Source organism: Balaenoptera borealis (genome assembly GCF_965194805.1).
Source record: "Balaenoptera borealis genome assembly, chromosome: 16".
Classification (NCBI taxonomy): domain Eukaryota; kingdom Metazoa; phylum Chordata; class Mammalia; order Artiodactyla; family Balaenopteridae; genus Balaenoptera; species Balaenoptera borealis.
The window spans coordinates 35679538-35692363 of record NC_138872.1 but is presented as its reverse complement, the minus strand read 5'-3'; the positions used below and the strand labels follow the sequence as shown (position 1 = coordinate 35692363).

Here is a 12826-nt window from a genome sequence, read left to right as displayed (position 1 = left end):
CTATGACAGCAATCAGCTCTGTGTTGACAATAAATATTTTGCTTCTTGAACTCACATGGAGAAACCAAAGTTAAAAATGCCACAGGGTCCCTCGGACTCTGGGAGATGTCAGATGGAATGGAAGGATGGAGGGCAGGGCTTTCTAACCAGTGCTACAAACAGTGTGTCATGCAGGTGTCTTGGGAGCATGACCACCCTCCCTCATGACTGCACACTCCCCCCTTCCCATGAACCCACTGTGACCCAGAAACACACCAGATCATTCCTTCATTCCACAAAGATTCCCTGAGCACCAACTCAGTGCCAGGCCTATGCTTTGCCCTAGGGAAGGTGATAAATAACACAGAGCTATAGTGTTTGAGGAGCCCTGGTCCAGTTGTCCTATAGACGAGGCATAACCACCTCCCTGCATGCACCCTCCTGCACTGGCAATCTACATCTGGGTTCTCAATTGACAGTACCTTGAACTCCAAGCCATTCTGCCTCACTTTTGGGTGCAAGTGGCATCCTCTACACTTCCTTCATGCCCACTTTATCTTTCATCTTCCAACATCAAAGCTTTCCCATAGGAAGCCATGGGACCAGTCTTAATGGGCATCCAACAAAAGACAACATGTGCAAGTATGTTTGGAAGAGAAAAAGATGGAAAAGCACATGTAATGAGTCTTGCTAGATACAAAAGTGTCACTTATTAGGTAATGAAAAAAAAGACCTTTGTTTTAACACCATTCCTGAATATCTTTCCGTGAGCATGTTTTACACTGACTGACTGATGTAGAACATTTGTAGACTAGACTGTACCCTGGTCTTTGTGCCTCAAAGCAGCAATGAAGTTTTCCTATGTTCCCACATCCTACATTGTGGAACAAACATGGGCTTCATATACACATCATAAAAATAGCTGTTTTTGAAGACACCAGCAAAGAGGAAGGCATTTGTAGGGTTCTAAGCGTCATTTGTACGAATCATAAAATCAGGGGGATTCTTTGGAAAAGTCAATGAATCTCTTTCAACTGGTATTCGTTTAGATTCGATTAAAAGCCTTTTGTTACCACAAGGATCCTGTTTGGGGATATCATGGTAGACTGGAAACGGTCCTGAATTTAACCAGAAGACCTAGTTTTAAACCTGACTTTGGCTCTAACTAGTTGTGTGCCTTGGGCAACTCACCACTCACTAGCCCCAGTGTGCTTCTATGTAAGATGGGAATAATAACATCTGGCCTTTTCCTACCACTCGAGGTGGTCTTGAAGACTGAAGGGGCATGACTGTAAATAAATAAGAGTGGTTTATAAATATCAGGGCCTGTTATTAGGACTCACTCTCAGTATTGAACTTGAGAGGCAGCATTATAGCAAAACTCCATTTTACTCAACTGTAATATTGAAGGAGAAAATTACATAGGATGTGTGGGTGGTCATTGCACATTAAGACTGAAATTCATGGAATCCTAGAACCGTATTGGGTAAAAGGTCATATTGGGTAGGGGTTAATGAAGAAAACAAAAACCTCTCTGGAAACTTTGAACATAAAGGAGTTTAATTACAGGTACTTGACAGTATCACTAGAAGGATTGGAGATGTAGGCTTCAGGAGCCTCTGTGAATGACCCCAGAACATGACACACTGACCCTTGAGGAGAGCTGTTGCCTCCACCACATTCAGAAAGGTGAGAGAGAAATCAAGGAGGAACTGCTAGGGTCAAACACACGCCAGCTTAGCTGAAGACAAAGGAAGAGTAATCTGAGACAGGGAGCAGCCACTGTCCCCACTGCCTCTTTATAACCAAACACAGAAGATCATACTTCGTCCTTCAACATCCCACACGTCTGTAGAGACAAACCAAAGAATGCAGAGAAGTGGCCTCCTTCACATATCATATAAGTGCATCTCATACTGGTGGAATGAATTTACAGCCAGAATATTAGACGCTTCAAGGAAGTCTAGTAAATGTACCTTGAGATTCCCTGATTCTGTATTATAAGAAGTCATACTAAGAGGGTGTGGGGATGGAGACTAAGTGAGATTCAATCAAACAGCAAACCTGAGAAAGCATCCCGGTCAGTATCCTTCATTTTTTTTTAATCTACGGGACCACTTGCTGACTTGCTCTGGGGTCTTCCTTTTTCAGCTCATATAGCCTCTTCTATAAAATGAATCAAATTAACTTTCCCTTATCTACTTCATAAACAAGTTCCAATGAAATTTTGATTTTTTAACAGCAAAATAACTTCTTAATCTCCTATGTATCAATGATATATATTAATATCCACAACGACTAGTTCAGGTAAAAGTGCTTTGTTAACTAATTCATTTTCCTTAAACTTGTTCATAAAACTTCATTGTGATGAAAAGAAACAAAACACTGAGCAAGTATTGTGAACTAAAAAAAGTCCTTGAAATGAAAACCATATGTAGGATGCTTTTAATTCTCTTTAACACTAAATATTTTTGCTTATTTTATAGAATAATGTTTCTCCACTGACAATAATTTAGTTTCTTGACAAATGTATATAGATTTAGTCAACATCAATTATATCTAAGCATATACCTAAGCATTTTTTCAGAACAAAATTAAAATAAAAATTTCCCCAAATTGAAATTAACATATGAAGAAAATAATAAAATCAAATATCAGAGCACAAAGAGATCAAAGGGGAAGCCAAACAACTCTTCAAGAGTCTAGCCTTCTTTATACGCTATTTCATTTAGTTTTTAACAGAAATCGATAGCTTCTTTAAGATCTCATGTAAATTTCAGAAATATGTCCTAGTTCCTTTCCTTACTGATATACAGGGGCACTGGCTCTGACTGTGGGATCGGACATGGAATAGATGGGGGAAGGGGAGCATTATGAAATCTTTCTGGGCATGTGGAATTTATGATACAGTCTGAAAAGGCTGCTTGAACCTCATATTAGCTCCAGTAACAGGAAAACTAAGGTCTTCAGTTATGAAATATTTGTTATTTAGGTGAAGACCCACAGCATTAGTCGACAATTCACAATCAATCTCATTCCATTTTCTGCCAGCACTCCTTGTTCAGGATAATGTGAAACAATCCTGATAAAGAAACATTTAACTACAGATTAACAAGCTCAACGTAAAAAAGCAAAATGTTCCTGTCCCATTTAAACAGTCATTGCAGGTAAATATCATTTGAAGCTATTTACTGATAGGCTAAACTTTCCTAGGAAGGATTAGAGATATGCTAATAGCCAGAGTAAATTATCCTACTGCACCATAGGTGGGAATATCAAAGTCAGGCAAGATGAGAGAGAAAAACTACTAGAGAAAAATATATTCCAGAAACAGCACTGTACTAGTTTGCTCTGCTATGCCAATAACAGCCTGTAGGCACTACATTTCCTTGCTCAATTACTACCATTTTGTTCAACTGCTTTCTCCTTTGGGGCATGTACTACACCTGCTTCCCTTCCCAGGCCTTACCTTAGGCTAGATAAGGACCTAATCAAGGCCCATCTAAACCCAGGATAAGTCATTTTTGTTACTGTTGAAGAGGGTTCTAAAGCAATAATAAAAATGCTTTAGGCTTCTGTTTTCATTGAAAATAAGAAGAAAATAGCTTTCTTAGATCCAAGACAGGCAAAACCAACCTACGGAGCTGTAAGTCAGGAGAGCAGGTGTAGGGGCCAGAAGGGAGTGCTCAGGGGCTTGGTGGGCTGGCGATGCTGTTTCTGCATCTGGTGCTGATCACGTGAGTGTTCATTTTGCGAAAACTGACCCAGCTGGACACAAGATTTGCGTGTTTTTACTTCATGAACGTTACACTCTGATCAAAAGCTTAAAATAGCTTTATTGACTTACTTTGGAAAAGTGATATTCTTACACTTAGATTACAGTAATCACTGTCGATGAGAAATTCACAAAACCTCTTTGGACATGAAAAAGGGACAAATCTGGACATATTTAAGTAGTATTTTAGAGGGCACCTGCCAGCCCTCTGGGGGCTGCGTTTGGATCCACCACCTACCAACCAGGGCTGTTTCTTCCCTCTTTCCCCTATAACCTGTCCAAAGTGAATGCTGCTGACTGCCCACCTTGTAAACCCTTCTCCTCTGCTCCCTCGTTAATCTTGTCAGTGTCACCTTGTCATCATTTTGGAAACCGCAACTACAGATTCTACATAATGCAAAAGTTCTAACTGAGCTTTTGTGTAGGATGCTGGGAAATGTGCAATATACTAACATGATTTTTTATTATTAATACCTGTTTTAGCTGTGGGTTTTTTGGTGGGGAGGGCAGAGTGGTGGAGAGGGGTGAGGGAGTTACTTGTTCAAATCCTCAGGGCACTCGGCACATCCAAACCTCCAAGTTTCCTCAGGCTTCTTCTCAAACAACTTAGCCAGTCTAGCAATTATGACCTTTGAATGCAAGATTACATTTCTGAGACATGATGTATGATGTGAGACTTACATATATCTATCTATATATAATTTTTTTCTTGCTAAATTACAAAAGTTTTTTTAACTGTTTCCTTTTCCTTCTGGTCATCATACTTGTGCACTTACTCTGTGTGTGTGTGTGTGTGTGTGTGTGTGTGTGTGTGTGTGTACTTTAAGGTTTTTAAGTAGAAGTAAAACTTTTGGATGCTTTGGAAACTGACTTCCTTTAAAGAGAAAGAGTCCTGCATTTTTTACATAGATTCATTTTCTCTGAAATACCTATATATATATATATATATTTTTTTTTTTTTTTTTTTTTTAAGAAACGTACTTTATTTATTTATTTATTTATTTTTATTTTTGGCTGTGTTGGGTCTTCGTTTCTGTGCGAGGGCTTTCTCCAGTTGCGGCAAGTGGGGGCCACTCTTCATTGTGGTGCGCGGGCCTCTCGCTATCGCGGCCTCTCTTGTTGCGGAGCACAGGCTCCAGACGCGCAGGCTCAGTAGCTGTGGCTCACGGGCCTAGACGCTCCACGGCATGTGGGATCTTCCCAGACCAGGGCTCGAATCTGTGTCCCCTGCATTGGCAGGCAGATTCTCAACCACTGTGCCACCAGGGAAGCCCTACCTATATTTTTTAAAAGGGTAAAAAAACTTTTTTTTCCCTTTCAAATCATAAAATATGAAAATCAAAACACACTTTAAAGGGAATGGAAGGAAGGTCTGGATCTTCCCACCTATAGAATAAAAGAGTCATCCAACACAAACTGACCACCTTGATAAAGTTCATGGCCCTCTAATTATTGGGGGAACCATCGCTTTTAAAAACTTATTTTATTGAGTGTTGTATGTCAGGCGCCACACAGAGCAATGCATGTGCCTTCACTCCTTTACTGGTAACAGCGGTTCTGTGCAGTAGGAGATACTACAATCCTGACATTACACATGAGGAAACAGGTTGAGATGCATTAAGCAATTCACCCACAGTGAGCTCTGAATTTGGAGGGTGAGAGTGGAGAAAAAGAAAACAATCAAATGAGAAGCCCTCCATGCCCCAGAGGCTGTAGAACAAAGACACAGATCTTTAAGAGGAAGGATGGGCAAACTCAGAAAACAGATTCTCAACAGCCCATTAGAAAGCATAATGGTACATTTGAAAATGATGAGTTTGAGGCAAATCAGGGGTTGGGAAACCTTCGTCTTTCCCTCCACATCCTGTCCAACACAGAGAAACGAGAGGGGCCAGGCTCACAATCTCCCAAGCTCCCTAGCTGAGATGGAGAAAGTTAGCTCACTCTCAAACACCCCAGTCCTGTACACCCACCTCCTACTACCAGAGACTGATCGTATACAAATGCTAAATGAAAGCTAAGATACAAACACACAGTAAAAGCAAGGTGCATCCTTTCATATCACTGGTGAAACACATAGCCACCATAGGTCAGTCCTTTATCTGTTGGCCAAGTTCTGGAGGACAAGGCTTGGCCTTGATGTTCAGACTGTATATACCTATACACCATTACTAGTTGTTCAAAAATGGAAATATTTCCACATGCCCCCACAGACACTGGGGACCCGCAGACCTTCCCAGGATCAGGCAAAAGCACGGTTCATGCCTGGCCCTCGTGGAACAGGATGTCTCTAGGACTCCACTCCAGCTCCACTGCCCCCCTGCTGTCTGTTGTGATTGGTTAACGCCAATGTCAAAGCTTTTGGCTACCACCCTTAGAGCATCCACAGCTTCACCATGACATTGGTAGGTAGCCAACAGACTATGCAGGGCACTGCGCCCTCTGGGTGACACCCCCCATTCTATATGGTGGTCAGGACAACAGGACTGGTGATTATGGTGCTTTAGCCACTCAAAAAACAGGATACAATCTCTACACAATTCTAAATAGCCCCAAACTCATCATTTTCAAATGTACCGCTATGCTTTCTAATGGGCTATTGAAAATCTGTTTTGAGTTTGCCCATCCTTCGTCTTAAAGATCAGAGAAGAGGGTATACAATTTTTAAGTGAGATCAGATATTTGAGATATTTTAAATTATTTCCAGCATTTACTTTTCCTCACTAGCAGATGGGGCACACACTTGGGGCAAGGGTGTGGGCAGCAGGTATTTCCCAAAGTCAGAGCCAAAAGGAAAAACACAGCAGCCTCCCCTGCTCAGAGGCAGGAAGTCAGACTAGACAGCCTCTCAAGAAGCTTCTCTCCTTCCTTTCCTTTTCTAACACTCCCACTAGAAGCAGATGAAAATGCTGAAAATGTTTCATTGCCTATAAGAAATTCGAAAGAAATGCATGAATGTGAGTTAAGTCAGCCTGGGCATCAGACACTTCCTAAATATCCCAGAAGACCTAAAAAGATTGTCCACGATCATGTTACTGAGTTTTTTCTACCTCCTCGGTAGGTAGAAAGGTAACAATTGGAAGAATTTCTCAAAATACAAACACAGAGATAAAATTAAACTTACAAACCAGTGAAAATGTACACAGGCCAGCAAGACTGTGCTCTCTACCACACTTTCCAAGTTTTTTTCACAAACCTTATCTCAGTGGTTTCAAAGTGCTGGTTCCCCAACCAGCAGCTTTAGCACTCCCCAAGACCCTATGAGAAAGGCAAATTCCCAGGCTCCATCTCAGAACTTCTGAATCAGAAACTGGGGGTGGGCCCCAGCAGTCTGAATCTTACCAATCCCCCCAGATGTTTCTGATGCATGCTTAAGTGTGAGAAGGGCTGCTTTACCTATCAGCTACTGCCAACTTTTAGATGAAATAGGTAGGAAATGTAGCATTCTCACAGTCTGAGCAAGAGGCAGCAAAGATTTACAGAGGTTAAGTGATTAAGCTAAAGTCACACAGCTGACTGGTAAAAGAATCAGCAGGTACACCCAGGCCTTTGGACTCAAGATCTAGCTCTCTGTGTCTTCAACCCACAGTCTCACTAATATGCAATATAATTAGCCAGATAACCTAAACTGGCTTGATACTAGAAGGACAAATATGAACGGGGAAGAGTAGAAGGGTGACACCTGGGGAGGAAAAAACCATCCTAAGAAAGTCTGGGTCCCTCTTACTCCACAGATCACCATGGAGACCAAGAAGGCCAACCAAGGAACTTGCAGGATAGTCCATTGCATTCCACATCACCTGACTCCTGGGTGCAGTCTGGTTTCTTCCCTATGAAAGATCTGAGATTCCCCTGGCCCTCTCCTTAGTGCCCATAACCTTCCGACCGGACTGCCCTAGAAACTCACTGTTCAATGCTCAGAGGGAGCCCTTCTCACCTTCTGCAGGTGGCATTTGACTAGCAGCCTCTCCATCACTCTCCCTGCAGCCCTCATAATCTCTGTATCACTGGTGTTCTTGATAATTTTCTGTCTCCTCCACCTAGTATGTAAGGTCGGTAACAGCAGGGGGGTTGCTGCTTTCTTCATCACACCAGGCTCTAATCCAGGGCCTGGCATTAGTAGGTGAGGAATAAATATATGTGACATAAATGCACATAATAAAAGTCATCTACCTGGATGTACCAAAAAGTGTTTCCACAGAAGAATTTCATTTTCAAAGTGACACTCATAGTTTCTTCCAAACAAGACATTCTAGAGAATTATTTTTTCTTCAAACATTTTTTAAATTTTATTTTATTCATTTATTATTTATATTAGTAATCTATTTTATACATATTAGTGTATATATGTCAATCCCAATCTCCCAATTCATCCCACCACCACCACCCCCCCGCCACTTTCCCCCTGTGGTGTCCATACGTTTGCTCTCTAAATCTGTGTCTCTGTTTCTGCCTTGCAAACCGGCTCATCTGGAGAATTATTTAAAATGCAGTTTAAAATCATCTCTGTGAATAAATCCAGAGTTTATCCTGGAATACCCTTCTTTATTCTGCATAGTCTCTTCCTCTCTCTCTCTCTCGCTCTCTCTTCCTTCTGATCTTCATTCTCTTTCTCAGTAAACCCATCATCACATTAGCTTTCTATCTGAGGACCTCAAGATGGGCAAGACTGTTTTATTTGTTGTTGAACTGCATTTTCTTTGTTTTTCCTTGACACAGACAGAGCATTTCACCTGTGTCTGAACTTATTGTTTAGATTCTGGAATAATCCATTTACAAAGCATCCGGTCATTAGACTAGGACAGAAGGAGAAAAGTGTAAAGTCCATAGTAAAAGGATGCCTACAGCATTTAATAACTGGTATGAGCTTTCAAGGAAGCTGTGGCTCAGCCTCCACGTCCTGTTTGCACTTCCAAATGGACAAAATATAGACACAGACCCGCTCAGCTACGTAATTGGATTCGCTACCTGGAATATTTAAATTGTTTTCAGACACTGGAAAATGGCTTAAGAAGATTAAAGAAAAATACCCTGGAGAATAACAGGCTATAATTTACAAGGTGGAAAATCTTTTCAGCAAGAAGAATGCCTCATTCTCCTATAATTCCTCCTGTTTAAGAGATGTCTTAGTCATTTGGACCCAAATTTCCTTAGATCCAGCAGCTCAGGTTTTTTCCAGTAGGTTTTTCTTATCAAACCTGTTGAATGACATCTAGGCCATAAAATTGATAAACTAATGTCCTCCATCCGAAGATCCCCATGTATGCAGCAAGATTATTAAAGTGTCTGAAGGCAATGCGGGGGTGGGGGGGGGGCGGGGGTTATTCACTTGAAGTCCTAGGGTCCAGGGCTCCTGTAAAGTACTGGACTTAGCCCAGCCCCTCCTGGCATAAGATGAAGGTAAATTGAGGTAATGTCTTGTATTCTATGTCTATTTCGAACTGAAGACTCCAGCCAGCTCAGTTCTCAGAAACTTGCCCTCCCGCTTAGCCTGCAGGCCCACTGAGCCCTCATCGACCCCTCAGTGACCCCCTTCTGCTCTCCAGCCCTCCCCTGGTGTGTCCTTCCCAGCCTTTCTCAGGGCCCTTCTCTGCGGAGCCGGGCGCTAAAGTTTGGCATCACCGACCACCTGTCGGCTGGACCGCTGTGTCCTCTGCCTCTGCCGCGTGGGCGCCCAGAAAAGCGCTAAGACGCCGAGCAATCATTCAACAGTTTCGGACTCCCGGGCAGTTCCTTCTCGAAAGGGACCAAAGGAGGTAACAGGGGGTGCGTCTGCGCGCGGAGAGGGGCGCGACTTGTTCACACCGCAGCGCTTTCCTGCGGGTCCCAACTTCACCCTCCCCACTTTCCAAACTCTCAGGACCCGTCACCGGCAACGCCGGCCCCTTCGGCTCCACTGGCCCAAAAGATTTCAGACCTCAGGGGGCGCTGACCAGACCCAGCCAGGACGTCAACTACTGAACCCAAGGATCCAGGAGCGGGCGCCCAGCCGCCGCTGTCGCCCAGCCGCCGCTGTCGGCCACCCGCCCGGGCGGCGGCGACTTGAGGCGCTCCGAAGCCCCCGCGCCCGCCCGGGTGCGCCCATTGCATAACGCACCCCTCGCCCCACCCCCACGAGAGGCCCGCGCCTGCCCCGCGCCCCGCCGGCGCCCCCGCCAGCCGCCCCGACTTACATCATCCCACTTGACGAATTTGGTGCCCTTCTTGAGGCTGTCGGACACGCACACGGGCTTGAGTTGCAGAGCGTGTACTCCGGGCTGAGCCCCGGCCATCAGGGCTCATCGGGGCTCCGGGCGGCCCGGGCGAGCGCGGCAGGGACGGGGCGCAGGGCGCGGGCTCCTTTCCCGGCTACAGAGGCGCTCGCCTCTGCTCCCGCGCCGGCCTCCGCACCTCCTCCGGCGCGGCTCAGCAGGCGGGGCGCGCGGGGGCGAGGCGCCCGGCCATGCTCGGGCGGCACGCGGGGTCGGGCGCCCGCGGTGGATGCGGAGCCTCGGAGGGCAAAGAGCCGCCAAGCAGGGCTGCCAGCCGCCGCCGGATACTGCTCCTCGGCCGCCGCCGCCTCCTGGCGTACCATTCAGCACATCCTCTAGACATGGAGGGAGAGCGCGAATGACACACGCTCGGCGCCCCCCCGCCCTGCTCCTTCCCCTCCTCCCTCCTCCTCCCGCCCCCCTTCCCCGCCACCAGCGCTCGCTCAGTCCCTCCTTCCTTCGGCGGCTTCCAGCCCAACTTTGCGCACTGGGTCAGGCGCCTGGAAGCGGGGACGCAGCGACACCTCCCGGCTCCCGGGCTCCACTGCAGCCAACGCCTGCGCCGCCGCGCCTCTGAGCATGCCTCGTGCCCCGGTGGCGGGGTGCTGGGGGTGCTGGGGTGTCCGGGGACCAGGCGTTCCTGGGGGTTTGCTGGGGAACGTGAGCTCGAGCCTGGAAATGTCCTTGTGTCCAAACGGGGTGAGAAAAGGGAGCCGTCGGAGGGAGCGGAGAAGCGACCCACTGCTTTCCCCTCTAGCTGGAGCTCTCCAGCGCTGACCACAAACCAGCTTTTTGAAAAGACAATTATTATTTATTAGTAGAGGAGAGAGCATTTGAGAGGAATGGAGTGAGAGCTCTTTGGGGAAACCTTGCCAGCCCCGAGAATTCGCAGCGCGCTGGTCTTGAAGCCCGGGCATTCTTCGGTTAAGTTGTGTTTCTGAGAAAGCAAGCCCATTCTAAGAGAAACAATGCTTTTATTTCCCACGATGACAGAAGGCGCCTGTGTGTGTGTGTGTGTGTGTGTGTGCGCGCGCGCGCGCGCGCGCGCGCGCACGCGTGTATCAGAGACAGAGGAGGAGAGAAAGAGAGAGAGAGGTGTCTAACTGATAGAAACTTGCTCATTTAGGAACATAGGTGTAAGGATGTTTGTACTCATTCAACAAACATTTCTCATTTCTTTTAAAACAAAGAAAGAGCCCCACCAGAATAGATCAAGTTTAAAAGACCGATAATACCAGTGTTGAGAGGATGAGGAGCAACTGGAAATTTCATCCACTGCTGGAGAGAGTATAAAATGGTAAAGCCACTTGGAAAAACAGTTTTTTAATGAAGTTAAACATTTACTTATCATAAAACCCAGAACTTCCACTTCTAGGTATTTACCCAATAGAAATGAAAACATATGTTCTCACAGACTTGTTCAGTAATGCTCATAGCTTTCTTCATCATATCCCAAAACTGGAAACCACAAATGTCAATCAACAGGTAAATGGATAAACAAAATGTGGTATGCCAAACAATGGAATACTATTCAGCAATAAAAAAGGAATGGGCATATAACCACACAGATAAATCACACAGACTCTAAGCCTAGTGAAAGAAGCTGGACACAATAGACTACATACTGTACAATTCCATTTGAGGAATTCTACAACAGGTAAACTATATTGACAGAAAGCAGATCAGTGGTTGCCTGTGGCCAGGAGTGGCAGGGTTGACAGAGAAGGTGAACCAGGGAACTTTTGAGAGTGACGGAGATGTTCCATATTTGAACACAGTTGTCAAAACTATAGAACACATATTTGTGCACAGTTGTCAAAATTATAGAACTGTATACCTAAAACAAGTATGTTTTATTGTAAGTAAATTGTACCTCAATAAAGTTGATTTTAAAAAAGAAGAAACAGAATATGAACAAAGAAGGAGAGAAACATTCTTTTCTCTTAAGTGTTTGTCTTTTTTCCTCTGCCCCAGAGGCTTCCAAGGCCCAATGTTTATAAACTCGGTCAAAATATTACCCAAAATCTGATGGAGAAATTTGCCTTTAAATATTTCAACACACTCAAAACATATGTGTTGATTAGCAGCTGTATGCTAGGCACTATGATAATCACCAAGGATAACCTGGTGAACATGACCCCTGACTCCTGCTCTTTTCTGGGAGCCTTACCTGGCCCTTGGAAGCCACTTGCCACAAAGAATCTCTTTAAAGACTGACTTGTTTCATTTTGATCACATGTTCTTAAACTAAAACCTGAGTATATTGTCCAAAGACCCTCTATCCAGTGGCCTTGGCTTGCTAAGTGCAGAAAGCACCATCACATTTTCAAACTGCTTCTCTTGAAAACAGCAACACGACTACTTCCAGCGTTCCTGCCCTTCTCAATTGTGCTTATAATTCATCCTACCAGACTTGTTCTTTTCTCTTCTTTGTTCTCTCTTTTATTTCTCCATTGCCCTCAGTTTTGTACTGAAAAGATTATTGGCCAAATAGGCTTAACACCAGAATGACGTAGGAAGGCAAGATAGACCAGAGATGTGCCCTCTAGGAGATGAGTTTGGAGGATTAGAAATGGGCTCTAGGCTAAATGAGAAGGTAGATTGAGCCTCTTGTGGTGGCTGATTGCATCATCTCTCTCTGTTCCTTGTCCTTCTCTGTATCCACACACTTTGCCATGTGACCTTATGGTGACCTGTGGGTTTATTCACCCCATTGATATTGGCCAATGAGATGTTAGAAGATGTGACCTAAGAAAAGGCTTGAAATATCCTTGTGAGGATGGGTGGGAAATATACTTGCCCTCTGGGGTTTCTGGTTATT

General features: G+C 44.8%; 1 protein-coding gene across 5 annotated transcripts in view; it reads right to left on the bottom strand.

Moving 5' to 3' along the window:
• The window catches only part of PLCB1 (phospholipase C beta 1), a 690420-nt gene extending 680023 nt beyond the window's left edge, over nucleotides 1-10397 (bottom strand). For all 5 annotated transcript variants that reach the window (XM_082358993.1, XM_082358994.1, XM_082358995.1 and 2 more), the window contains exon 1: nucleotides 9928-10397. In XM_082358993.1, the coding sequence (XP_082215119.1) occupies nucleotides 9928-10026 (99 nt within the window). In that variant the 5' untranslated portion in view covers nucleotides 10027-10397. The remainder of the gene's footprint in view (nucleotides 1-9927) is intronic.
• Between the last annotated feature and the right edge of the window lie 2429 nt (nucleotides 10398-12826).